Source organism: Brassica napus, chromosome A9 (assembly GCF_020379485.1).
Source record: "Brassica napus cultivar Da-Ae chromosome A9, Da-Ae, whole genome shotgun sequence".
NCBI lineage: Eukaryota > Viridiplantae > Streptophyta > Magnoliopsida > Brassicales > Brassicaceae > Brassica > Brassica napus.
In genome coordinates this window covers 37253192-37278519 of record NC_063442.1, presented here as the reverse complement: position 1 = coordinate 37278519, position 25328 = coordinate 37253192, and the positions used below count along the sequence as shown (strand labels likewise).

The window sequence follows — 25328 nt, the reverse complement described above, 5'->3', positions numbered from 1 at the left end:
ATTTTTTTTCAATACTTTTTTTGATAGAAAATGAAAAAATGACCAAAAAACCTAAACTAAATCTACAAAAAATTTATATGATTTTTTAAAAAAAATTTCAATACTGTTTCAGTACTGTTTTTTTTTTTAATTTTAACGTAATAAATAAGTAGGAAATTTAGTCTAAGTTTTCTCCCTAAATTTTGTAGAGATTAAAATTAGTTTATAAAATTTTAATTTTATTAATCAATAACTTTTCCTTTTGCTAAAAAAGTTAAACACAATCATTTTAATTTTTTTTAGACAAATCTTATTATATAAAAGAAAGTTTGATCTCTCCTAAGAGAGCTTTCTCCTAAGAGAGACATCTAGGATGCCACATAGGAAAAATGGCGTAGCGACACGTGTCCAGATAGCAGCGTTTCATTAAAAAAATTTGTGCACTTCGGTTAGGCTTTTATTTTTGCTGGGCTTCGTGGTTGCTTAAGACTTCTGCGCAATTTGGATGGGCTTTCCGTGTTCTTCTTCGCCTCTCCAGCACCCATGTCGATTAGGTTTTTCCAATAGCTCTCTCATCTTCTTCCTCAACCTAAGAAACTATACTATCAACAAATAATCATCTTAAAAAAACTCCATTAATCTCTCACACACAATCTATAATCAATGCGATTTCTGGATCTACAAGGCGGTGAAGATTCATCTATAAAAAAAGTATGATTTCCTTCTTAGAGAATCATCCTTTCTTTCTTCTAAGCTAACAAATAAACTAATTATGTGAGATATGGCTAACGTTTTGGTATTCCTCTCCACCTCCACTGTTCGAGTCCAGTTGCTCCTCTTGGTTCTCACTTCTCAGGTATCTTAATTAGCTCCACCATTTGTTCATAAACAGTATTTCACAACCCAACAAATTGTGAAAGTTCAATTGTTCAATTCAACTTTAGATATTCTTTTTTTTTGCTAAAGTTTTCAGTTCAATTGTGGTTTAAGAGTTATGTTTAAATGTTGATAAAAAAAGAGATATGTTTAAATGTTCTCTTGGAGTATATATATGATCGTATACCAGTTGTTTATGTTCTGAAACAGAAAATCAAATCTGTATTGATTTTGGTGTACGGAACTGGTGGACCAGAGGAGGAAGATAATTGATGGCCGCCTGAAACCTCTTCTTAAAGAGCAGTTCTTTGTTTACTGCAAGTTTCATGTAGACTCTCACAAGGGTGATTGCAATATGTATTACTTAGATTGCACCAACGGCGAGCTTTGCTCTCTTTGTCTTGCCCATCACAAAGATCACCTCACCATCCAATCCAAGTGTGTTCTTGCTATAATCTTAATTAGTTTTTTTGGTTGGTTGTGCTATGTGGTTAGGTTTTGCCTTTGTATTGATTGGTTTTGGAAGATAGGTCGATCTTTAGGTCTATATAGGTCTATATCAATAGCCTGCCACAGTTCTTGGATCCATAACTTGACAATATTTTATCCCTCATCCAATCAGCGAATCTCCACTTATAAAAAAGGTAAGCCTCATCCCTTGAAAATCATCTTCACACTCCAATAGCAATTGAAATTTCTCAGTATAAAATTTTTATAGGGATTGACACCGACTAGGATGTTTGGAAAAGGTTATTGGAGGAGACAGTGGTGGTGGTAGCCAACATCATTACGGCACTGAAACTCATAGGAAGAAGAAACCTTACCATCATCACACCGCTCAACAAATTCAACGACTTGAATCGTATTTTCTCCTTCTCTCTCTCTCTCTCTCCCTCTCTCTCTCTCCCTCTCCTCCTCTCTCTCTCTCTCTCTCTCTCTTCTCTCTCTCTCTCTCTCTCTCTCTCTCTCTCTCTCTCTCTCTCTCTCTCTCTCTCTCTCTCTCTCTCTCTTATTCATACACTCATAGTGGTTTGAATATCTTGCAGGAGTTTCAAGGAGTGTCTTCATCCAGATGATAAGCAGAGGAACCAACTTAGCAGAGAATTGGGTTTGGCTCCAAGACAAATCAAGTTCCGGTTCCAGAACATAAGAACTCAGCTTAATGTTATGTGTCTTAATCTCTCTCTCTTTTGTGTGTTTGAAATTTTGTCTGAATAAGATTTGTTGATACTGTTTCTGTAGGCGCAACATGAGAGAGCAGATAACAATGCACTAGAGGCAGAGAAAGACAAGATTCGATGCGAGAACATAGCCATTAGAGAAGCACTCAAGCATGCTATATGCCCTAACTGTGGAGGTCCTCCCGTTAATGCTTGTCTTTTCCAGTTAAATTAATGAGTTTTCCTTAATCAAATTTAAACTTAATATCATTAAATACATCATATATTTAATGTAATTTATCACGGACGAGTACGGCCCAATAATGAACTTGAATTTTATTTTTTACGAAAACGTGAATCACTTGACATATGTAATATTTAAAATATATTAACTACAATATAACAAATGCATATAACCTACCTATACTTTAGTTTGAAATGATCATGCTCAAGTTTTATATAGTCAACTTTGCATGATGTACAATATTCAAACCACCTATAGTTTTCTTTTTTTTTATAGGATGTATCAACCAACCAATCATCCTATTGATTTTCTAAGCTTTATAAGAAACAAATCAATAAATACAAACTCAAAATCTAATATCTTCTATTTATCAAAACATAATATCTTCAATCTCGTATCTTTAATGTACCTATTAAATATAGAATTGTAACCATAATTACACTAATTATAAGAATAGATTTGATTTCAACCAATTGATCTACTATTTCGGTAATTGATTTTCTTGTAGAATATTAAAAAATAAATTTAAAATTTGTAAGAATATAAAGATATAGAGATTCCAACCAGTTGTCTATATTTGCGAATGATTTTCGCATAATAAGCTTCAAATTGAACATTGAAAAAGATAGAAAGATTTTTTTTAATCTTTTACCGACACATAACTTAAACAAAATGAAGAGTTAAAGGTAATTTATTTTTGTTACACTTCCCGGAAAAAAAACGGTTATAACATGGGATTTCATAACATGGGCTTTTAACATATTAAAGTTATGGACATTTAATAATTATCTTGACGAAAAACAAAGACTATAAATAATTTATTATTTACAATTTGATGACTATTCATCGCCTTTTTTTATATGTTAAATTTTTCATAGAAGTTTAAAAATCATTGTATGTTCTTTAAACATCTACAACTAATTTATAATCTTTTATGCCATACTAATTCATAATATAATATTTCTTGATATTTTACATTAATAACCATTGTTTTTATATATCGTCTACAATTCTCTAATTACATCTATTTGTTCATTAGATTATGGGTTTTGTAATGGAGAAAGATTACAACTTAGCTTTGTTTGTTACACAGATGTACTCAATCTTATTCAATACTAACTTCATATACATACATATATGTTATCTTCCAAACAGTGCTTCTCTTTTAAATTGCTTGTCTTCCAAATGTTGATTTTTGATTTAAACGAAAAAATCTATTTATATTAGCAACAAAAATTAATAAAGTTATTATCCACAAATTTAGATTCTTTCTTCTTTTTCAATACCGGTTTTTGATATAAAGTGAAAAAAAATTGACGGCAAAACCTATAAATTAAATCTCCAAAATTTTGTTATGAACTTTTCTTTATCCTAATACGAATTGATTTTAACGTAATAAATAACTAGAAAATTTAGGGTTCTAAATTTTATTAATCAATAACTTAAATACAGTTCTAATACTTCATTAGGACAAACAAAAAAATAGTGAGAATGTTATTTTTTTATTAAATAAATAATAGTGTTTCCGTCCGTTCCAACATTAGCATACAAAGTAATGATCATTCTGAACATAAAAACTAACCGATGACAAAAGTCATTGATAATATATTACCGATATCAAACTGATCTTGTATTGAATTAAGAGTAAGTTAGGTGTTTCCGTTCCAGCAATAGCATACATACTTCTCATATATTTTAAACATAACAATAATTCTCATATCTTAAACAAAATATTTATGTTGAAAATTGATAACATAAAAAGAAAAAAATATATGAAAACCCAAATTATAAGATAAAATACAAAAACTGATTAACTAAAACACCCTAATCACCCTGACCATAGCCCTCGTATCAGACATAGCCACAATTTACGTTTCATATAGTAAAAATACTCCATTTAACACAAGAAATTTGTTGAATTTTAGTCGTTTACTTACATGATGAGAATTTTTGATGCCGTGATAACATAATCCTTTCTGTTATATAGGTTCACATACGTAATCTATTTTGCAAAAGCATTAACCAAATACAAGAACGTAATAAAACAAAAATCAAATAATATTCATCTTAGGATATAGCAAATCTCACCAAGACCACATAAATTCTCAAAATGGTAGAACACAAAACCACATTATCCTCAGATATAATAAAGAAGGCTAGCAAACAGTTTATAATACTAGAACCAAAGTTTCATCAGAAGCATTCAATTTTAAGATTTTTGTAATATTTAAGTTCCATCAACTTGGCCACAGCTGCTTCCGCATTGAACTTCTTCGTCGGAGGAAACAAAGAAGTCTCGATCATCATATTCAGTATCACCGGCTTTTGCATCACCAAACGTGAAACAAACGCAAATTCTTCCTCATTCGAACCATCAAAATTATACAACCGCACATTATAAACGCGTAAATCAGCGTTAGGGAACAGTTTTGCATGTGTTCTGTCGTTAGTAGAACATTCACCTTCTTCCCTATGAGATTTCTTATGCTGAAATGAAAATATGATATATGATATATGAGAGAAGTGGTCAAGTTCTATCCAATAATGAGAATTTAACCATGAGTGTACCTTGAAAAAGATCTCAAGCTCCAACAAACCATTGGTCCACATAAGCAAAACTTCCTCCAGTATCTCCACTTCTTTCGGATCAGTTATATCTACACTCACTGATAAATACACATACCGTCTCATATCAATAAAGTCGCTCCCCAAAATCTTATGCCAAATGTTTGTTTCCACCTGATTAAGATTCAGTATACATCATACATGTCAATATATATATATATATATGTATTATTTATTTTAGAGGTTCTTGGCAGAAGCTCGTAATCCTTTTATGCCCAAAACCAAATCATGTAATATTAGTTTCGTCAAAACGGTAATTCGAACTAGAGACCTGAGACAATAGTCATGGTCCATTCCAGTTGAGGTAACGACCTCTAGTATATATGTATTATTTTCAAAATAAACAAAATGATTGTGTTAGTTAAGTTTGTACCTGAGCGAGAAATGATGATACGTTACAGTAGAGGTGAGGACAATCATTACGGCTGTGATTATCCAGCCAAGAATTTTTGTTAACCTCGATATTGGGAGCAACGAGGATGAAGTTGTCTCTCTTAACTTTGATACACCTGATGTCTAGAACATCTAGACAAGTTGCATACACTTCCATCCTATCAATCTCGTTAAGGTAAGACAATTGCAAGAACTTCAAATTGTTGTTCTCGATCTTCAACACACCACGTGGGGTTAGGAAATTGACATTCAACACAATAACCTCGAGGGAGGAGAAAGCTGCTAAAACTCCACTAAGGACACTAGCTTGTGAGATGACAATGTTTATAAGATTGAGAGTCTTAAGATTCTTGCACTTGCAGAAGGCATCTGGACCTATTAGGCTAAATCCACAAAGTGATAGTGAACTGAGGCTATGATGTGAAAATGTATATGGGTGCAAGCTGAGCAAATTAGCTCTTTTGTAATGCCTTATAGCAGGGATATAGTTTATAAGTGTGAGATCTTTTGTGTGTTTCAAACCAGTCACTGAGTCGATCCAACTTTGGAGCGTACCATCCTTACATTGGGATTTGTAATGCTGAATAGTGCATCTCTCTAGGCGGCCACGGTGATTATTTATAACCTTCAGAACACAAAATGATTAGTTTTTTTAAAAAACAAAAATTGTACAGTGTATTAATTTCATACTATGTACGTGCAATGCAAACATCTGCAGCATGGAATAGAAGTTGTCTATCAAAACCTATATATATTAAGACATGTTGTCAAGTCTGTGCATGATTTGGTTCCAGCTAATTTGTTTGTGTGAAGCATATATATCAAATATCAAAAGTTCAATATTTTACAATTGAAAGCCATCATTAAGTATCATGTAGTTTTTTGTTTGTCTGCGTTCTAAGTGGAGTAACGCGGCACTTCTAGATTCTCATTCACTATGGTTTTTTGCTAAGAATGCTAATATCATATTCATGATGTTTAGATTTTACAAAAAGTTAAATCTAGTTAATATTCAATCTTGGCAAAAAAAAAAAGAAGAAAAAAAAACAAGATAGAGTAAAGATGCTTAATGAGCCTAAAGATTATATAATCCAACTTGACAACAGGTTTTAGTAATTGCTTCCTATCCTTTCTCATTCACTATGGTTCTTTACCCACTTTCAGATCTGCTAAAATATATTTGATGCATATTATATCATATAGTTGATTCTTCTACTACATATCCAAATAAACAATCATCTATCCAAACATAGTCGCGTGGGTTCCTTGTATAGAGAGACAAACCTTCGTAAATAAAATGATTCAAATGAAAACTTAAGAGAGAAGAGAATTGACGAACCTTGGTCATTAACCTAGCCAACTGAACAGAAACTTGTTGCAAACGTTCCTTGGGGGTTGAATCCAAGACCATGTTCATGTCGAGGACGAGATAAGACCTCCATTTCCACACATCCACCCAACGTGACGACAAAACACTTGTTCTTACAGCTTCTTCGGTGGACAAATTTGAGAGAACCATTTGCAATAACTCGTCTGGGAGTTTGCTGATCAAGTCATGGTCATCGATAGAATATTGGTGGTTTCTTCTAGGTGACGATGATGAGGGTGCTGTCATGGCTATTGGATCAAACAAGATGAAAGAAAATAAAGTGAGAGAGAAGAGATAGAATGCACTTAACGTTGAGATGAAAATGATAATGGGAGGTGTTTTTGTGGTGTTTATGAAGATGTGAAAGATTTTATTATTTTGGAAAAAATCACCAACTCTTGACCATTTGCAAATGGTCAATAACAAAAGTACATTCAACGTTCTTGCTTACTAGTTACATCATTAAAAAGGAACTTAAAAATTTTATCCTTTAAATGGTCTTATTACCCAGATTATTTTCTATTTGCGTTTGAACAGATGCTCTTCTCCTGACCGAGGATCGACGTGTTTAATCCAACGACTATGAACCTTCTTCAAATCACCACCACCACCACTGGCTCCCACGTGTGCGATATCTAACCCTCTCCCGACGGGTAAAAACACCGATCTTACAACACGTGTGCCTCGTCTCAAAACACGGTGCCACTTAAACCCAGGGATAGACTTCTGCGTGGCGTTTTTACACACCAAAACGGCACCCATTTTGCTCGTGTTCGCTAACCCCAACGCCTTGACGTACTCGCCTCGTTTTGAGTCCACCACCAAGAAGTCCACGCCGGAGAGTCTATCCACCACGTCCTCCACCGAGTCTCCGACCACTATCTCCGTCGCTTCGCTCACGACGGCTCTTTTCATCACGGTCTCGTACTCCAATCTTGACTCCTCGTCAGGAACTATGCATATGTGTCTTCCGCGGGTATGTATGGCTGCTACAGCTAGTCCGACACTGGTGGCGATGGGGTCTCCACGCTTCCAAGTCTCCACGATCAGCCTCGTGCTCCATCCAGCCGCCGTAGCCGATAAATACTCGGCTACACTCGATTCTTTGTAGCTTTACACTTCAAGAATCACATATATATATATATATATATATATTACAAGTTAAAAACAAGATCAAGATTCTAATTTCATATACATCAGGAACATTTAAACAACAATCACATATTAAAAATACCGTTTCAAATAACCTTAAATTATCGTTGTAACCATTGACTTATACTTCATATCCAATTCAAGAAGTTCTTTTAAGAAAAAATAGCTCAGGTGTAACAAAATATGCACCATTGATTTAGAGTATTCTTACCGTTCTATAACGGTATGGATGTAAGCGTTAGAGGCAGTTTCCGGCGACCAGACGAGCTTCATGATCGTTATTTGTTATCTTTAACTTCTCTCTCTATCTCTTTCGATGATGAAAATCTCAAATGTGTTTTCTTTAGGGAGAAGAAACGTTTATATAAAGAGAAGTTGATGAAGGAGGAAGGTGGTGAGAAAGACGGTTAGGCAGTTAGGTTAATAAATGAGTGAGGTACTTAGCGTTGACATTTGTTAACTCAATCATAACGTGTCTTCTTTTATTCACTTTTTTCTCCCACTTGTTACATCTTCTTTGGGATTCTCAAAATTCGTATCTAATATAGCCTTTAACATAAACGAGACGTTTTGTTTCTTTGTCTAGGGTTTAGATTCTATAGAGTGTAAAGGATTTTATTACGATCAAGTTTTGGGAGAGATGAAGAAGTTTATTATGTAAAATATCTTTTCTTATTTTACAAATGAACATTTACATGTGTTTATATAGTAAGCTGTACACTAACCAATACTAAACCACTAAGTTAAATTAGCATTTAAACCGGTAAACCGGGTGTACACCAATATGTCTCTTCAAGATGAGCTTTCAAAAATGTTATAAAGGCTCATTTTGGACTTAAGATGATTAAACTAATGAGGAAACAGTGGTTTAGTCATGATATCCGCAACTTGATCAGCCGTACGAACATGGAGAGTCGTGAGTATATCAGGATCAAGTGTTTCCGAACAAAATGACAATCATTCTCTATATGCTTAGTCTGTTCGTGGAACACGAGATTAATAGCAATGTAAATGGCCGCAGTAATATCAGAGAATAAGATCGGAGTTAGTGATCATACCTTCAAATCATTAAGTAACTTGATCAACCAAACCATCTCCTTCGCAGCTTGAGATAAGGCGTGACACTCTGCGGCAGCTGAAGAACATGAGACTATGTCCTGTCGTTGATTGTCTACTATCACGACATGAATTCCAATCTGCATCAGCAAAGCCCTTCAGGGTCAAGTCAGCGGAAGTTGAGTAGAAAAGACCATGTCCAATAGTTCTTTTGATCTAGTGCAACACTTTATAGACTGCCTGAAGATGAGGTAACTTAGGAGCAGAGGAGTATTGACAAAGCTTGTTGACAGCATATGTGATATATGGTCGAGTGATCGTAAGATACATTAACCGTCCGACAAGGCTTTGACACATCTCTGGATTCTCTATAGGAGCACCCTCATCAATAGACAAATGAAGATTCAGAACCATAGGAGTCGAGATAGGCTTGCATCCAAGCATTCCTATAGAAGAAAGAGTCTCCAAAGCATATTTTCTCTGACAAACAGAGATACTTTCACTGCTTTGAGCTATTTCAAGATCCAAGAAGTACTTAAGAACGCCAAGATCTCTCAATTTGAACTGTTGAGACAAATTTTGGATCAACTCTTTAGATTTGGATGCATTTGTGCTTGCCACAATGATGTCATCCACATACACTAACACTGCAAGAAAATGTCCATCAGCACAAGTCTTGACAAAGAGGGTATGATCACCAGTAGCCCTTGAGAAACACAAACGCAACTGAGCAGCAGAGAACTTAAGGAACCATTGTTGTGACGCCTGTTTGAGACCATAGATCGATTTGTTCAGTCGGAAAACAAAACCTTTAGGCAATGTGATACCTTTCCTCTCTGCATACTATTCTGGAATCTTCATATAAATTTTTTCATTCAACTCGTCATTCAAAAATGCATTGGAAATGTCCAGTTGATGAAGAAACCAATTGCAGGAAGCAGCTACTTTCAATAGAAAACGAACTGTTGTTAACTTAGCCATGGGAGAAAACGTCTTAGTATAGTCCAAGTTTGAATAGAAAATGAATTGATTTTAACGCAAAAATTAAGTAGGAAATTTAGTCTAAGTTTTCTCCCTAAATTTTGTAGAGATTAAAGTTATTTTTTAAAATTTAAATTTTATTAATCAATAACTTTTCTTTTTTTCTAAAAAAAGCTTTAAACACATTCATTTTAACACTTTTTAAGAAAAATAATAAATAATAGTGGGAAATATATATTAGCGATATTAAATTGATCTTCTATCAAACTAAAGGGTGTTTCCATTTTAACAATAGCACTAGATCTCGACCCGTACAATCGTGCATATTTTTTTTTTATATACTGAAATATTTTAGTTTATATAAAATGGTTTACCAATAACTTAATGTAAATTGATGTTATATATTATGTAATTCTATAATAGCTATGGTTACTTGGCGCATATATTATTACTATAAATTTTTTATTTTTGTAAAAAATATTATTTTCAAAACATTATTATGTAATGATAATACTTTACATACTTTTATATTTAAAATTTATAATATGTATGGAAGCAAATTAAATCGGACATGTATAGGAGAAGAAATTTTTGTAGTAAATATCATATTTGAAAAATACACTAAGTTGGATAAATATCTTCTTTTATTTTAAAATAGAAATGAATATTTCTAAAAAATCTTTTTAAATTGTATTTAAGAAAATTAATCAGTTTAAATTGTTATTATCATTTAATATATAATTCAAATATTTTATATAATTTTAAATTTCCGCATATAAATCAACACTAAAATAAATTTTAATTTCTAATTATATTTTATGATAACTAAAATTAAAATTAAGTACTTTTTAAAATAAAATTAAAATTGACTCTAAAAAGATTTTTAAAAGATTTTGTTAGAACTTTCTTAAGAAAAATATTTATATGTATTCAAATAAAAAATAAAATATTATAAATATTATAACTAATTCATGTAAAATTTGATAAAGTTTTAAAGTATGGTCCATATTAAAAAAATCACGTATGAAAAATTCATCACTATAGTATATATATATATATATATATATATATATATTAAAAGCAATTTATTATAAAGAAAGTATATGGTTGAATATATAGTATTGTATTTTAAAATATTATATGTCTATCAATATATTTTTGTTAACACAATATCTATATAAATATTGATACATGTATAATGTATAATATAATAATTAATAATAATAACATTTATCATGCAAATACAATAGTGTTAGGATTTTTAATTAATGATTCGATTTTATTATTTTCATGGTAAATTTCTACATTATTGTATTTTCATAATAAATGTTATTATTACTATTAATTAGATCATATACAGGTATTAACTCTAGAATAATTAAATGTTATTTTTTTTAAGTAGATGATAAATGGTTATATGCAAATACAATTATATATTGATGGAATAACATATTTTCGATGCATGTCTAATAATATTTTGATGGAATAAATATGTTGTTAGGATTTTATTACGAAAATACAAAAAAAATAATGTAATCAACTTTCTAGGGATGGTCCATTTAAAATATCAACATGAAAGAAGTCATGACTTCTATTTTAATAGTATAGATACACACTACTAATATATTTTAGGTCTTTGTTACAATACCATAAAAATAATTCTCATATCCTACAATAAGTATAAATTGCGATATTACAAAGAATTCTATGTGAAACAGAAGAAGTAATAGATTAGTGATACTACATTGATCATGTACCGAATTAAGATAAAGTTAAGTTATTTTTGTTCCAGTAATAGCATAAATTGCTTCTATTTTATTTTGAACGTAACACTAATTAATTCTCATTTCTTAAAAAAATATTTATGTCGAAAACCGATAACATAAAAAGGAAAATGTGAAAACCTAAATTATAAATTAAAATACAAAGACTGATTAACTAAAACATCTAAACGTACCCTGATCACCCTGACATAGCCTTGTTGATACAATTTAGCCACAATTTACTTTTCACATAGTAAAAAAAATACTCCGTTTATCACTTGGCCTTGTTGAGCGTATGGTTCGCTTAGAGCACACCTCGGTACGCCTTTATCACTTGGCTAGCAGTACAAAACCGGTTTTCTACTGGAGACAGGATGAGGAGTTGGGGTATTACGCAGAGGTGTGGACTATGTGAAGAAAGGGATGAGACAAGAGATCATATCTTCTTTGTTTGTCCCTACTCTTTCACTGTTTGGGAAGGTCTGGTGAGAGGATTCTTTGGCCGCAGGACAAACCCTGGCTGGTCTATTACGCTTAATGCGATCAAACACGAGAGGGTAAATAGACTTGACTTCATTCTAATCAAGATGATCTTTCAAACAGTCATTTATCATATATGGAGAGAAAGAAACTCCAGGCGACATCAAGGCAACTGGACGTCGACAAACCAGATGCATAAGGTTATTGATAGATCGATGAGGAATAGGATAGTGTCACTGAAGTATGATCTGCAGCATAGATATGCTGGACTTCTACAGCGATTGTTTGAGCTCATGGGTTAGGCAGAAGGCGGTCTTGCTATAGTTTTCTTATTCTTTCTTTATTTCAGTGTATTCTTCATAGCCTGATTCTTTTGTAAATGTAATCATTTCTACTATTTGATCAATAAATGTGAAATTTCATCAAAAAAATACTCCGTTTAACATAAGAAATTCGTTGAATTTTAGTCGTTTACTTATTACATGATGTGAAAACAAAAATTCTTTTTCTGTTATATAGGTTCATATAACGCAGTCTCATTTGCAAAAGCATTAACTAAAAATACCAGAACGTCAGATAGTATTCATATTAAGGTTTTGATTGGTGACATGTAGTATTGAAGTGAGTTACAATATATATTGCAATTCGATGTAATTTAAAGTAAAAATTATGTGGTAAAAACAGTAACTTTATGTGGTAAGTTTGCAGTAAAAATAAAAGTTATAATTTTAGAAAAATTGATGATTGGTAACCTTTTCGATGTATAAGTTGCAGTATAGTTTTCAATAAAATAATATAATTATAAACCTAAGGTGATGAATTATTATTAATAACAAAAAAACATTAACCTATTTAAATAAATAAATAATAAAATATTTTTTTTTAATATGTATAGAATAAATTTTAACAAAAATTAAGTTGCAGTATATATTTTTTCTAAGAACTATACTTACTGATTATAATATTTATCCGATATCAATAATAAAGTAATTTATAAATTTCCATTTCAAATAAAATTTACAACTAATAAGATTATGTAAAATAATAATTTAAAGTTAACAATACAAAATAAGAACAATAAAGAGAATAAAAAATCTTTGACTAACACAAAATTAGGCCAAGTTGTATGATATTGCTAAAAATATTTCCAGAAAAAAAGAATAAGATATTGCTATGGTGGTTTTGGAAATATAAATAATATTTATTTACGAACAAAAAATCCAAAACGTATAACATAAAGCTTTTCTGTACGTGGTGTGTGTTTTGAATTTATTATTTTCACTTGTACTTTAGACAGAAACTTTAACTATAACTGTACCTCAATTCTAAAACATGGGATTAGTCATGATGTTGCATTAAGTTTTGATTTAACAATTTTACAAAAGTGTAACTCAAAATTGTGACTCAACCATAATACATGATAATTCAAATTTAAAATAAAATAAAAACTAATTTAATGCATGATTGATGACATTTTTGAGTTATGTATGAGTTAGATCCATAACTCAAACTAAATCAAGATTAAGACAATTTAAATCTCAAATCTATTTGTTTTAGTCATAAATTCTCAAATGGTAGAACACAAAATAAGTACGAAAACAACATTATCCACAGATAAAATAAAGAAAAGGCTAGTAAACAGTTTATACTATTAATGGAACCAAAGTTTCATCAGAAGCATTCAATAAAATGTTTGTAACGTTTAGGAAGTTCCATCAACTTGGCCACAGCTGCTTCTGCATTCAACTTCTTCGTCGGAGGAAACGAAGAAGTCTCGATCATCATCTTAATTATCACTGTCTCTTGCATCAACAAATGTGAAGCAAACGCAAACTCTTCATCATTCGAACCATCAAAATTATACAACCACACATTATAAAACCATAAATCACCGTTAAGGAACGGTTTTGCATGTGTTCTGTCGTTAGTAGAACATTCACCTTCTTCTATAGGAGATTTCTTGTTCTGAAACAAAAATATGATATATGAGAGAAGTGGTCAAGTTCTATCCAATAATGACAATTTAAACATGACATTAATGTACCTTGAACAAGATCTCAAACTCCATCAAAAGATCGGTCCACATAAGCAAAACTTCCTTCAGTATCTCCACTTCTTCCGGATCAGTTAAATCTACACTCACTGATAAACACCCAGACCGTCTCATATCATGAAAGTCACTCACCAAAAGCTCATGCCAAATGTTTTTTTCCTCCTAATTAAGATTCAGAAATACATCATTCATGTCAATATATATATATGTAATTTTCAAATATTCAAAAAGATTGTGTTAGTTAAGTTTGTACCTGAGCGAGATATGATGATACATGATAGTAGAGGTGAGGACAATCCATACAGCCGTGATCATCCAACCAAGCATTTGTGTTAACCTGGATATTGGGAGCAACGAGGATGAAGTTGTCTCTCTTAACTTTGATACACCTGATGTCTAGAACATCTAGACAAGTTGCATACACTTCCATCCTATCAATCTCGTAAAGGAAAGACAATTGCAAGAACTTCAAGTTGTTGTTCTCAATCTTCAACACACCACGTGGGGTTAGGAAATTGACTTTCAACACAACCACCTCGAGGGAGGAGCAAGCTGCTAAAACTCCACTAAGGACACTAGCTTGTGAGATGACAACGTTTATAAGCTTGAGGGTCTTAAGATTCTTGCAATTGCTGAAGGCACGTGGACCTATTAGGGTGTATCCACAAAGTGATAGTGAAGTGAGGCTATGATGTGAAAATGTATCTGGGAGCAAGCTGAGCAAACTAGCTCTTGTGCAACGCCTTGTAGCAGGGATGTAGTTTACAAGTGTGAGATCTTTTGTGTGTTCCAAACGAGTCACTGAGTGGATCCAACTTTGGAGCGTACCATCCTTACATTGGGATACATAATGCTGAATAATGCATCTTTCTAGGTGTCCATGGTAATTATTTATAGCCTACAGAATGTAAAATGATTATAATTATTTTTTAATTATTCAATGTATTAATTTCATGTTATATACATGCAAACATTTGCATGCATGGAATAGAAGTTGTCTATCAAAATCTATATATATTAAGAAGTGTTGTCTACTCTGTGCATGATTAGTTTCCAGCTAATTTGTTGTATCAAATATCAAAGTGTGTTCTTGCTATAATCTTAATTAGTTTTTTTGGTTGGTTGTGCTATGTGGTTAGGTTTTGCCTTTGTATTGATTGGTTTTGGAAGATAGGTCGATCTTTAGGTCTATATAGGTCTATATCAATAGCCTGCCACAGTTCTTGGATCCATAACTTGACAATATTTTATCCCTCATCCAATCAGCGAATCTCCACTTATAAAAAAGGTAAGCCTCATCCCTTGAAAATCATCTTCACACTCCAATAGCAATTGAAATTTCTCAGTATAAAATTTTTATATGGATTGACACCGACTAGGATGTTTGGAAAAGGTTATTGGAGGAGACAGTGGTGGTGGTAGCCAACATCATTACGGCACTGAAACTCATAGGAAGAAGAAACGTTACCATCATCACACCGCTCAACAAATTCAACGACTTGAATCGTATTTTCTCCTTCTCTCTCTCTCTCTCTCTCTCTCTCTCTCTCTCTCTCTCTCTCTCTCTCTCTCTCTCTCTCTCTCTCTCTCTCTCTCTCTCTCTCTCTCTCTCTCTCTCGTCTCTCTCTCTCTCTCTTATTCATACACTCATAGTGGTTTGAATATCTTGCAGGAGTTTCAGGAGTGTCTTCATCCAGATGATAAGCAGAGGAACCAACTTAGCAGAGAATTGGGTTTGGCTCCAAGACAAATCAAGTTCCGGTTCCAGAACATAAGAACTCAGCTTAATGTTATGTGTCTTAATCTCTCTCTCTTTTGTGTGTTGAAATTTTGTCTGAATAAATTTGTTGATACTGTTTCTGTAGGCGCAACATGAGAGAGCAGATAACAATGCACTAGAGGCAGAGAAAGACAAGATTCGATGCGAGAACATAGCCATTAGAGAATCACTCAAGCATGCTATATGCCCTAACTGTGGAGGTCCTCCCGTTAATGCTTGTCTTTTTCCAGTTAAATTAATGATTTTTTTCCTTAATCCAATTTAAACTTAATATCCTTAAATCATCATATATTTAATGTATTTCTCACGGACGAGTACGGCCCAATAATGAACTTGAATTTTATTTTTTACGAAAACGTGAATCACTTGACATATGTAATATTTAAAATATATTAACTACAATATAACAAATGCATATAACCTACCTATACTTTAGTTTGAAATGATCATGCTCAAGTTTTATATAGTCAACTTTGCATGATGTACAATATTCAAACCACCTATAGTTTCTTTTTTTTTTATAGGATGTATCAACCAACCAATCATCCTATTGATTTTCTAAGCTTATAAGAACAAATCAATAAATACAAACTCAAACTAATATCTTCTATTTATCAAAACATAATATCTTCAATCTCGTATCTTTAATGTACCTATTAATATAGAATTGTAACCATAATTACACTAATTAAAGAATAGATTTGATTTCAACCAATTGATCTACTATTTCGTAATTGATTTTCTTGTAGAATATTAAAAAATAAATTTAAAATTTGTAAGAATATAAAGATATAGAGATTCCAACCATTGTCTATATTTGCGAATGATTTTCGCATAATAAGCTTCAAATTGAACATTGAAAAAGATAGAAAGATTTTTTTTATCTTTTTACCGACACATAACTTAAACAAAATGAAGAGTTAAAGGTAATTTATTTTTGTTACACTTCCCGGAAAAAAAACGGTTATAACATGGATTTCATAACATGGGCTTTAACATATTAAAGTTATGGACTTAATAATTATCTTGACGAAAACAAAGACTATAAATAATTTAATTATTTACAATTTGATGACTATTCATCGCCTTTTTTATATGTTAAATTTTTCATATAAATTTTCATAGAAGTTTAAAATCATTGTATGTTCTTTAAACATCTACAACTAATTTTAATCTTTTATGCCATACTAATTCATAATATAATATTTCTTGATATTTTACATTAATAACCATTGTTTTTATATCGTCTACAATTCTCTAATTACATCTATTTGTTCATTAGATTATGGGTTTTGTAATGGAGAAAGATTACAACTTAGCTTTGTTTGTTACACAGATGTACTCAATCTTATTCAATACTAACTTCATATACATACATTATATGTTATCTTCCAACAGTGCTTCTCTTTTAAATTGCTTGTCCTTCCAAATGGTTGATTTTTGATTTAAAGGGCGAAAAATCCTATTTTATTTAGCAACAAAAATTAATAAAGTTATTATCCACAAATTATAGAATTCTTTCTTCTTTTTCAATACCGGTTTTGATTAAGTGAAAAAAAATTGACGGCAAAACCTATAAATTAAATCTCCAAAATTTTGTTATGAACTTTTCTTTAATCCTAAACATCTTCTTTGGGATTCTCAAAATTTCGATCTATATAGCCTTTAACATAAACGAGCGTTTTTTCTTTGTCTAGGGTTTAGATTCTATAGAGTGTAAAGGATTTTATTACGATCAAGTTTTGGGAGAGATGAAGAAGTTTATTATGTTAAATATCTTTTCTTATTTTTACAATGAACATTTACATGTGTTTATATAGTAAGCTGTTACATAACCAATACTAAAACCACTAAGTTAAATTAGCATTTAAACCGGTAAACCGGTGTACACCAATATGTCTCTTCAAGATGGCTTTCAAAATGTTTATAAAGGCTCATTTTGGACTTAAGATGATTAAACTAATGAGGAAACAGGGTTTAGTCATGATATCCGCAACTTGATCAGCCGTACGAACATGGAGAGTCGTGAGTATATCAGGATCAAGTGTTTCCGAACAAATGACAATCATTCTCTATATGCTTAGTCTGTTCGTGGAACACGAGATTAATAGCAATGTAAATGGCCGCAGTAATATCAGAGAATAAGATCGGAGTTAGTGATCATACTTCAAATCATTAAGTAACTTGATCAACCAAACCATCTCCTTCGCAGCTTGAGATAAGGCGTGACACTCTGCGGCAGCTGAAGAACATGAGACTATGTCCTGTCGTTGATTGTCTACTATCACGACATGAATTCCAATCTGCATCAGCAAAGCCCTTCAGGGTCAAGTCAGCGGAAGTTGAGTAGAAAAGACCATGTCCAATAGTTCTTTTGATCTAGTGCAACACTTTATAGACTGCCTGAAGATGAGGTAACTTAGGAGCAGAGGAGTATTGACAAAGCTTGTTGACAGCATATGTGATATGGCGAGTGATCGATTAAGATACATTAACCGTCCGACAAGGCTTTGACACATCTCTGGATTCTCTATAGGAGCACCCTCATCAATAGACAAATGAAGATTCAGAACCATAGGAGTCGAGATAGGCTTGCATCCAAGCATTCCTATAGAAGAAAGAGTCTCCAAAGCATATTTTCTCTGACAAACAGAGATACTTTCACTGCTTTGAGCTATTTCAAGATCCAAGAAGTACTTAAGAACGCCAAGATCTCTCAATTTGAACTGTTGAGACAAATTTTGGATCAACTCTTTAGATTTGGATGCATTTGTGCTTGCCACAATGATGTCATCCACATACACTAACACTGCAAGAAAATGTCCATCAGCACAAGTCTTGACAAAGAGGGTATGATCACCAGTAGCCCTTGAGAAAACACAAACGCAACTGAGCAGCAGAGAACTTAAGGAACCATGTTGTGACGCCTGTTTGAGACCATAGATCGATTTGTTCAGTCGGAAAACAAAACCTTTAGGCAATGTGATACCTTTCCTCTCTGCATACTATTCTGGAATCTTCATATAATTTTTTCATTCAACTCGTCATTCAAAAATGCATTGGAAATGTCCAGTTGATGAAGAAACCAATTGCAGGAAGCAGCTACTTTCAATAGAAAACGAACTGTTGTTAACTTAGCCATGGGAGAAAACGTCTTAGTATAGTCCAAGTTTGAATAGAAAATGAATTGATTTTAACGCAAAAAATTAAGTAGGAATTTAGTCTAAGTTTTCTCCCTAAATTTTGTAGAGATTAAAGTTATTTTTTAAAATTTAAATTTTATTAATCAATAACTTTTCTTTTTTTCTAAAAAAAGCTTTAAACACATTCATTTTAACACTTTTTAAGAAAAAATAAATAATAGTGGGAAAATATATATAGCGATATTAAATTGATCTTCTATCAAACTAAAGGGTGTTTCCATTTTAACAATAGCACTAGATCTCGACCCGTACAATCGTGCATATTTTTTTTATATACTGAAATATTTTAGTTTATATAAAATGGTTTACCATAACTTAATGTAAATTGATGTTATATATATGTAATTCTATAATAGCTATGGTTACTTGGCGCATATATTATTACTATAAATTTTTATTTTTGTAAAAAATATTATTTTAAACATTATTATGTAATGATAATACTTTACATACTTTTATATTTAAAATTTATAATATGTATGGAAGCAAATTAAATCGGACATGTATAGGAGAAGAAATTTTTGTAGTAAATATCATATTTGAAAATACACTAAGTTGGATAAATATCTTCTTTTATTTTAAAATAGAAATGAATATTTCTAAAAAATCTTTTTAAATTGTATTTAAGAAAATTAATCAGTTTAAATTGTTATTATCATTTAATATATAATTCAAATATTTTATATAATTTTAAATTTCCGCATATAAATCAACACTAAAATAAATTTAATTTCTAATTATATTTTATGATAACTAAAATTAAAATTAAGTACTTTTTAAAATAAAATTAAAATTGACTCTAAAAAGATTTTAAAAGATTTTGTTAGAACTTTCTTAAGAAAATATTTATATGTATTCAAATAAAAAATAAAATATTATAAATATTATAACTAATTCATGTAAAATTTGATAAAGTTTTAAAGTATGGTCCATATTAAAAAAATCACGTATGAAAAATTCATCACTATAGTATATATATATATATATATATTAAAAGCAATTTATTATAAAGAAAGTATATGGTTGAATATATAGTATTGTATTTTAAAATATTATATGTCTATCAATATATTTTTGTTAACACAATATCTATATAAATATTGATACATGTATAATGTATAATATAATAATTAATATAATAACATTTATCATGCAAATACAATAGTGTTAGGATTTTTAATTAATGATTCGATTTTATTATTTTCATGGTAAATTTCTACATTATTGTATTTTCATAATAAATGTTATTATTACTATTAATTAGATCATATACAGGTATTAACTCTAGAATAATTAAATGTTATTATTTTAAGTAGATGATAAATGGTTATATGCAAATACAATTATATATTGATGGAATAACATATTTTCGATGCATGTCTAATAATATTTTGATGGAATAAATATGTTGTTAGGATTTTATTACGAAAATACAAAAAAAATAATGTAATCAACTTTCTAGGGATGGTCCATTTAAAATATCAACATGAAAGAAGTCATGACTTCTATTTTAATAGTATAGATACACACTACTAATATATTTTAGGTCTTTGTTACAATACCATAAAAATAATTCTCATATCCTACAATAAGTATAAATTGCGATATTACAAAGAATTCTATGTGAAACAGAAGAAGTAATAGATTAGTGATACTACATTGATCATGTACCGAATTAAGATAAAGTTAAGTTATTTTTGTTCCAGTAATAGCATAAATTGCTTCTATTTTATTTTGAACGTAACACTAATTAATTCTCATTTCTTAAAAAAATATTTATGTCGAAAACCGATAACATAAAAAGGAAAAATGTGAAAACCTAAATTATAAATTAAAATACAAAGACTGATTAACTAAAACATCTAAACGTACCCTGATCACCCTGACATAGCCTTGTTGATACAATTTAGCCACAATTTACTTTTCACATAGTAAAAAAAATACTCCGTTTATCACTTGGCCTTGTTGAGCGTATGGTTCGCTTAGAGCACACCTCGGTACGCCTTTATCACTTGGCTAGCAGTACAAAACCGGTTTTCTACTGGAGACAGGATGAGGAGTTGGGGTATTACGCAGAGGTGTGGACTATGTGGAGAAAGGGATGAGACAAGAGATCATATCTTCTTTGTTTGTCCCTACTCTTTCCCTGTTTGGGAAGGTCTGGTGAGAGGATTCTTTGGCCGCAGGACAAACCCTGGCTGGTCTATTACGCTTAATGCGATCAAACACGAGAGGGTAAATAGACTTGACTTCATTCTAATCAAGATGATCTTTCAAACAGTCATTTATCATATATGGAGAGAAAGAAACTCCAGGCGACATCAAGGCAACTGGACGTCGACAAACCAGATGCATAAGGTTATTGATAGATCGATGAGGAATAGGATAGTGTCACTGAAGTATGATCTGCAGCATAGATATGCTGGACTTCTACAGCGATTGTTTGAGCTCATGGGTTAGGCAGAAGGCGGTCTTGCTATAGTTTTCTTATTCTTTCTTTATTTCAGTGTATTCTTCATAGCCTGATTCTTTTGTAAATGTAATCATTTCTACTATTTGATCAATAAATGTGAAATTTCATCAAAAAAATACTCCGTTTAACATAAGAAATTCGTTGAATTTTAGTCGTTTACTTATTACATGATGTGAAAACAAAAATTCTTTTTCTGTTATATAGGTTCATATAACGCAGTCTCATTTGCAAAAGCATTAACTAAAAATACCAGAACGTCAGATAGTATTCATATTAAGGTTTTGATTGGTGACATGTAGTATTGAAGTGAGTTACAATATATATTGCAATTCGATGTAATTTAAAGTAAAAATTATGTGGTAAAAACAGTAACTTTATGTGGTAAGTTTTCAGTAAAAATAAAAGTTATAATTTTAGAAAAATTGATGATTGGTAACCTTTTCGATGTATAAGTTGCAGTATAGTTTTCAATAAAATAAATATAATTATAAACCTAAGGTGATGAATTATTATTAATAACAAAAAAAACATTAACCTATTTAAAATAAATAAATAATAAAATATTTTTTTAATATGTATAGAATAAATTTTAACAAAAATTAAGTTGCAGTATATATTTTTTCTAAGAACTATACTTACTGATTATAATATTTATCCGATATCAATAATAAAGTAATTTATAAATTTCCATTTCAAATAAAATTTACAACTAATAAGATTATGTAAAATAATAATTTAAAGTTAACAATACAAAATAAGAACAATAAAGAGAATAAAAAATCTTTGACTAACACAAAATTAGGCCAAGTTGTATGATATTGCTAAAAATATTTCCAGAAAAAAAGAATAAGATATTGCTATGGTGGTTTTGGAAATATAAATAATATTTATTTACGAACAAAAAATCCAAAACGTATAACATAAAGCTTTTCTGTACGTGGTGTGTGTTTTGAATTTATTATTTTCACTTGTACTTTAGACAGAAACTTTAACTATAACTGTACCTCAATTCTAAAACATGGGATTAGTCATGATGTTGCATTAAGTTTTGATTTAACAATTTTACAAAAGGTGTAACTCAAAATTGTGACTCAACCATAATACATGATAATTCAAATTTAAAATAAAATAAAAACTAAATTTAATGCATGATTGATGACATTTTTGAGTTATGTATGAGTTAGATCCATAACTCAAACTAAATCAAGATTAAGACAATTTAAATCTCAAATCTATTTGTTTTAGTCATAAATTCTCAAATGGTAGAACACAAAATAAGTACGAAAACAACATTATCCACAGATAAAATAAAGAAAAGGCTAGTAAACAGTTTATACTATTAATGGAACCAAAGTTTCATCAGAAGCATTCAATAAAATGTTTGTAACGTTTAGGAAGTTCCATCAACTTGGCCACAGCTGCTTCTGCATTCAACTTCTTCGTCGGAGGAAACGAAGAAGTCTCGATCATCATCTTAATTATCACTGTCTCTTGCATCAACAAATGTGAAGCAAACGCAAACTCTTCATCATTCGAACCATCAAAATTATACAACCACACATTATAAAACCATAAATCACCGTTAAGGAACGGTTTTGCATGTGTTCTGTCGTTAGTAGAACATTCACCTTCTTCTATAGGAGATTTCTTGTTCTGAAACAAAAATATGATATATGAGAGAAGTGGTCAAGTTCTATCCAATAATGACAATTTAAACATGACATTAATGTACCTTGAACAAGATCTCAAACTCCATCAAAAGATCGGTCCACATAAGCAAAACTTCCTTCGGTATCTCCACTTCTTCCGGATCAGTTAAATCTACACTCACTGATAAACACCCAGACCGTCTCATATCATGAAAGTCACTCACCAAAAGCTCATGCCAAATGTTTTTTTCCTCCTAATTAAGATTCAGAAATACATCATTCATGTCAATATATATATATGTAATTTTCAAAATATTCAAAAAGATTGTGTTAGTTAAGTTTGTACCTGAGCGAGATATGATGATACATGATAGTAGAGGTGAGGACAATCCATACAGCCGTGATCATCCAACCAAGCATTTGTGTTAACCTGGATATTGGGAGCAACGAGGATGAAGTTGTCTCTCTTAACTTTGATACACCTGATGTCTAGAACATCTAGACAAGTTGCATACACTTCCATCCTATCAATCTCGTAAAGGAAAGACAATTGCAAGAACTTCAAGTTGTTGTTCTCAATCTTCAACACACCACGTGGGGTTAGGAAATTGACTTTCAACACAACCACCTCGAGGGAGGAGCAAGCTGCTAAAACTCCACTAAGGACACTAGCTTGTGAGATGACAACGTTTATAAGCTTGAGGGTCTTAAGATTCTTGCAATTGCTGAAGGCACGTGGACCTATTAGGGTGTATCCACAAAGTGATAGTGAAGTGAGGCTATGATGTGAAAATGTATCTGGGAGCAAGCTGAGCAAACTAGCTCTTGTGCAACGCCTTGTAGCAGGGATGTAGTTTACAAGTGTGAGATCTTTTGTGTGTTCCAAACGAGTCACTGAGTGGATCCAACTTTGGAGCGTACCATCCTTACATTGGGATACATAATGCTGAATAATGCATCTTTCTAGGTGTCCATGGTAATTATTTATAGCCTACAGAATGTAAAATGATTATAATTATTTTTTAATTATTCAATGTATTAATTTCATGTTATATACATGCAAACATTTGCATGCATGGAATAGAAGTTGTCTATCAAAATCTATATATATTAAGAAGTGTTGTCTACTCTGTGCATGATTAGTTTCCAGCTAATTTGTTGTATCAAATATCAAAAATTAAATATTTACAACTGAAAGCCATCATTAAGTATCATGTAGTTTTGCTTGTCTGAAGTGGAGTAACGCAACACTTATCGCATATTATATCATATAGTTGATTCTTCTACTACAAATCCAAATGCACAATCATCTATCCATACATTAGTCTACAGGCCGGTCCATTTTGTGTATTCTCTTATATATATAGAGAGAGACAAACCTTCATAAAGAAAATGATTAAAATGAAAATCTACGAGAGAAGAGAACTGACGAACCTTGGTCATTGACCTAGCCAACTCAACAGAAACTCGGTGCAAATCTTCATTGGGGGTTGTTTCCAAGACCTTGTTCATGTCGAGGACGAGATGAGACCTCCATTTCCACACATCCTCCCATCGTGACGATAAAAGACTTGTTCTTACAGCTTCTTCGGTGGACAATTTTGAGAGAATCAATTGCAATAACTCGTCTGGGAGTTTGCTGATCCAATCATTGTCATCGATAGGATATTGGAGCTTTCTAGGTGACGATGATGATGATGATGATGATGATGAGCATGTCGTCATGGCTATTGGATCAAAGAAGATGAAAGAAAGTAAAGCGAGAGAGAAGAGATTGAATGCACTTAGCGTTGAGACATGGATGGATATGAAAATGAAAATGAAAATGAAAATGAAGATATTTTTTTGCTGTTATGAAGGATGTAAAAGATTCTACATTTATTTATTTTTTGGGAACTTTTTTACCAACTCTTGACCATTTGCAATTCTGGAAAAAAATAATGTGTTTCCTTCTTTAACATACATAAAAGTAGAATTATATATTATTTCTGTGTAAAAGACAAATATTTCAATTGCAAGAATTTTTTTTACCAACTCTTAAGTCTTGACCATTTGCAATTTTGAATTTAAAATGTGTTTCCTTCTTTGACAT

At 31.4% G+C, this 25328-nt stretch overlaps 4 protein-coding genes and 1 long non-coding RNA gene across 8 annotated transcripts; 1 reads left to right on the top strand and 4 right to left on the bottom strand.

Moving 5' to 3' along the window:
* The first annotated feature begins 426 nt into the window (after positions 1 to 426).
* LOC106413845 lies at positions 427 to 2360 on the top strand. Of its 3 annotated transcripts, XR_007316602.1 has the most exons (7): positions 428 to 690; positions 809 to 835; positions 1066 to 1293; positions 1382 to 1499; positions 1591 to 1717; positions 1902 to 2019; positions 2098 to 2360. It is a non-coding gene; the product is annotated as an uncharacterized LOC106413845 (long non-coding RNA). The 3 variants fall into 3 exon arrangements; XR_007316601.1 differs by having other exon boundaries at positions 427 to 835; positions 1046 to 1293; XR_007316600.1 differs by having other exon boundaries at positions 432 to 835.
* Positions 2361 to 4296: 1936 nt separating this feature from the next.
* On the bottom strand, positions 4297 to 8170 carry LOC106414372 (F-box protein At3g60790-like). Of its 2 annotated transcripts, XM_048741339.1 has the most exons (4): positions 8010 to 8170; positions 6617 to 7764; positions 5258 to 5902; positions 4297 to 4998 (listed from the first exon to the last, which is right to left on the bottom strand). In XM_048741339.1, the coding sequence occupies exons 2-4, from the start codon at positions 6890 to 6892 to the stop codon at positions 4453 to 4455; spliced, it is 1467 nt and encodes a 488-aa protein (XP_048597296.1). In that variant the 5' UTR covers positions 6893 to 7764; positions 8010 to 8170; the 3' UTR covers positions 4297 to 4452. The 2 variants fall into 2 exon arrangements, with proteins under 2 accessions (XP_048597296.1, XP_048597297.1); XM_048741340.1 differs by lacking the exons at positions 4297 to 4998; positions 5258 to 5902 and having other exon boundaries at positions 6985 to 7757; positions 8010 to 8169.
* A 900-nt stretch (positions 8171 to 9070) lies between these two features.
* LOC125578209 (uncharacterized mitochondrial protein AtMg00810-like) lies at positions 9071 to 9696 on the bottom strand. Its single transcript, XM_048740553.1, has 2 exons — positions 9682 to 9696; positions 9071 to 9619 (listed from the first exon to the last, which is right to left on the bottom strand). Exons 1-2 carry the CDS (start codon positions 9694 to 9696, stop codon positions 9071 to 9073), a joined length of 564 nt encoding a protein of 187 aa, XP_048596510.1.
* A 4053-nt stretch (positions 9697 to 13749) lies between these two features.
* Positions 13750 to 15115, bottom strand: LOC125578208 (F-box protein At3g60790-like). The gene is made up of 4 exons (XM_048740552.1): positions 15104 to 15115; positions 14385 to 15029; positions 14123 to 14293; positions 13750 to 14043 (listed from the first exon to the last, which is right to left on the bottom strand). Exons 1-4 carry the CDS (start codon positions 15113 to 15115, stop codon positions 13750 to 13752), a joined length of 1122 nt encoding a protein of 373 aa, XP_048596509.1.
* Positions 15116 to 22427: 7312 nt separating this feature from the next.
* LOC125578502 (F-box protein At3g60790-like) lies at positions 22428 to 24996 on the bottom strand. Its single transcript, XM_048741338.1, has 4 exons — positions 24671 to 24996; positions 23583 to 24227; positions 23320 to 23490; positions 22428 to 23240 (listed from the first exon to the last, which is right to left on the bottom strand). The coding sequence occupies exons 1-4, from the start codon at positions 24959 to 24961 to the stop codon at positions 22947 to 22949; spliced, it is 1401 nt and encodes a 466-aa protein (XP_048597295.1). The 5' UTR covers positions 24962 to 24996; the 3' UTR covers positions 22428 to 22946.
* Positions 24997 to 25328: the final 332 nt, after the last annotated feature.

Bases quoted from the DNA above. Each gene is read 5' to 3' on its own strand.
- LOC106414372 (XM_048741339.1), bottom strand. From the start codon at position 6,892: ATGACAGCACCCTCATCATCGTCACCTAGAAGAAACCACCAATATTCT. The intron at 5,903-6,616 runs GTTCGTCAATTC...TGTGTTCTGAAG, and splicing joins TGGCTAGGTTAATGACCAAG to GTTATAAATAATCACCGTGG. The intron at 4,999-5,257 runs GTACAAACTTAA...AATCTTAATCAG, and splicing joins TATCATCATTTCTCGCTCAG to GTGGAAACAAACATTTGGCA.
- LOC125578208 (XM_048740552.1), bottom strand. The intron at 14,294-14,384 runs GTACAAACTTAA...AATCTTAATTAG, and splicing joins TATCATCATATCTCGCTCAG to GAGGAAAAAAACATTTGGCA. The intron at 14,044-14,122 runs GTACATTAATGT...TTTTTGTTTCAG, and splicing joins AGTTTGAGATCTTGTTCAAG to AACAAGAAATCTCCTATAGA.
- LOC125578502 (XM_048741338.1), bottom strand. From the start codon at position 24,961: ATGACGACATGCTCATCATCATCATCATCATCATCATCGTCACCTAGA. The intron at 24,228-24,670 runs GTTCGTCAGTTC...TACATTCTGTAG, and splicing joins TGGCTAGGTCAATGACCAAG to GCTATAAATAATTACCATGG. The intron at 23,241-23,319 runs GTACATTAATGT...TTTTTGTTTCAG, and splicing joins AGTTTGAGATCTTGTTCAAG to AACAAGAAATCTCCTATAGA.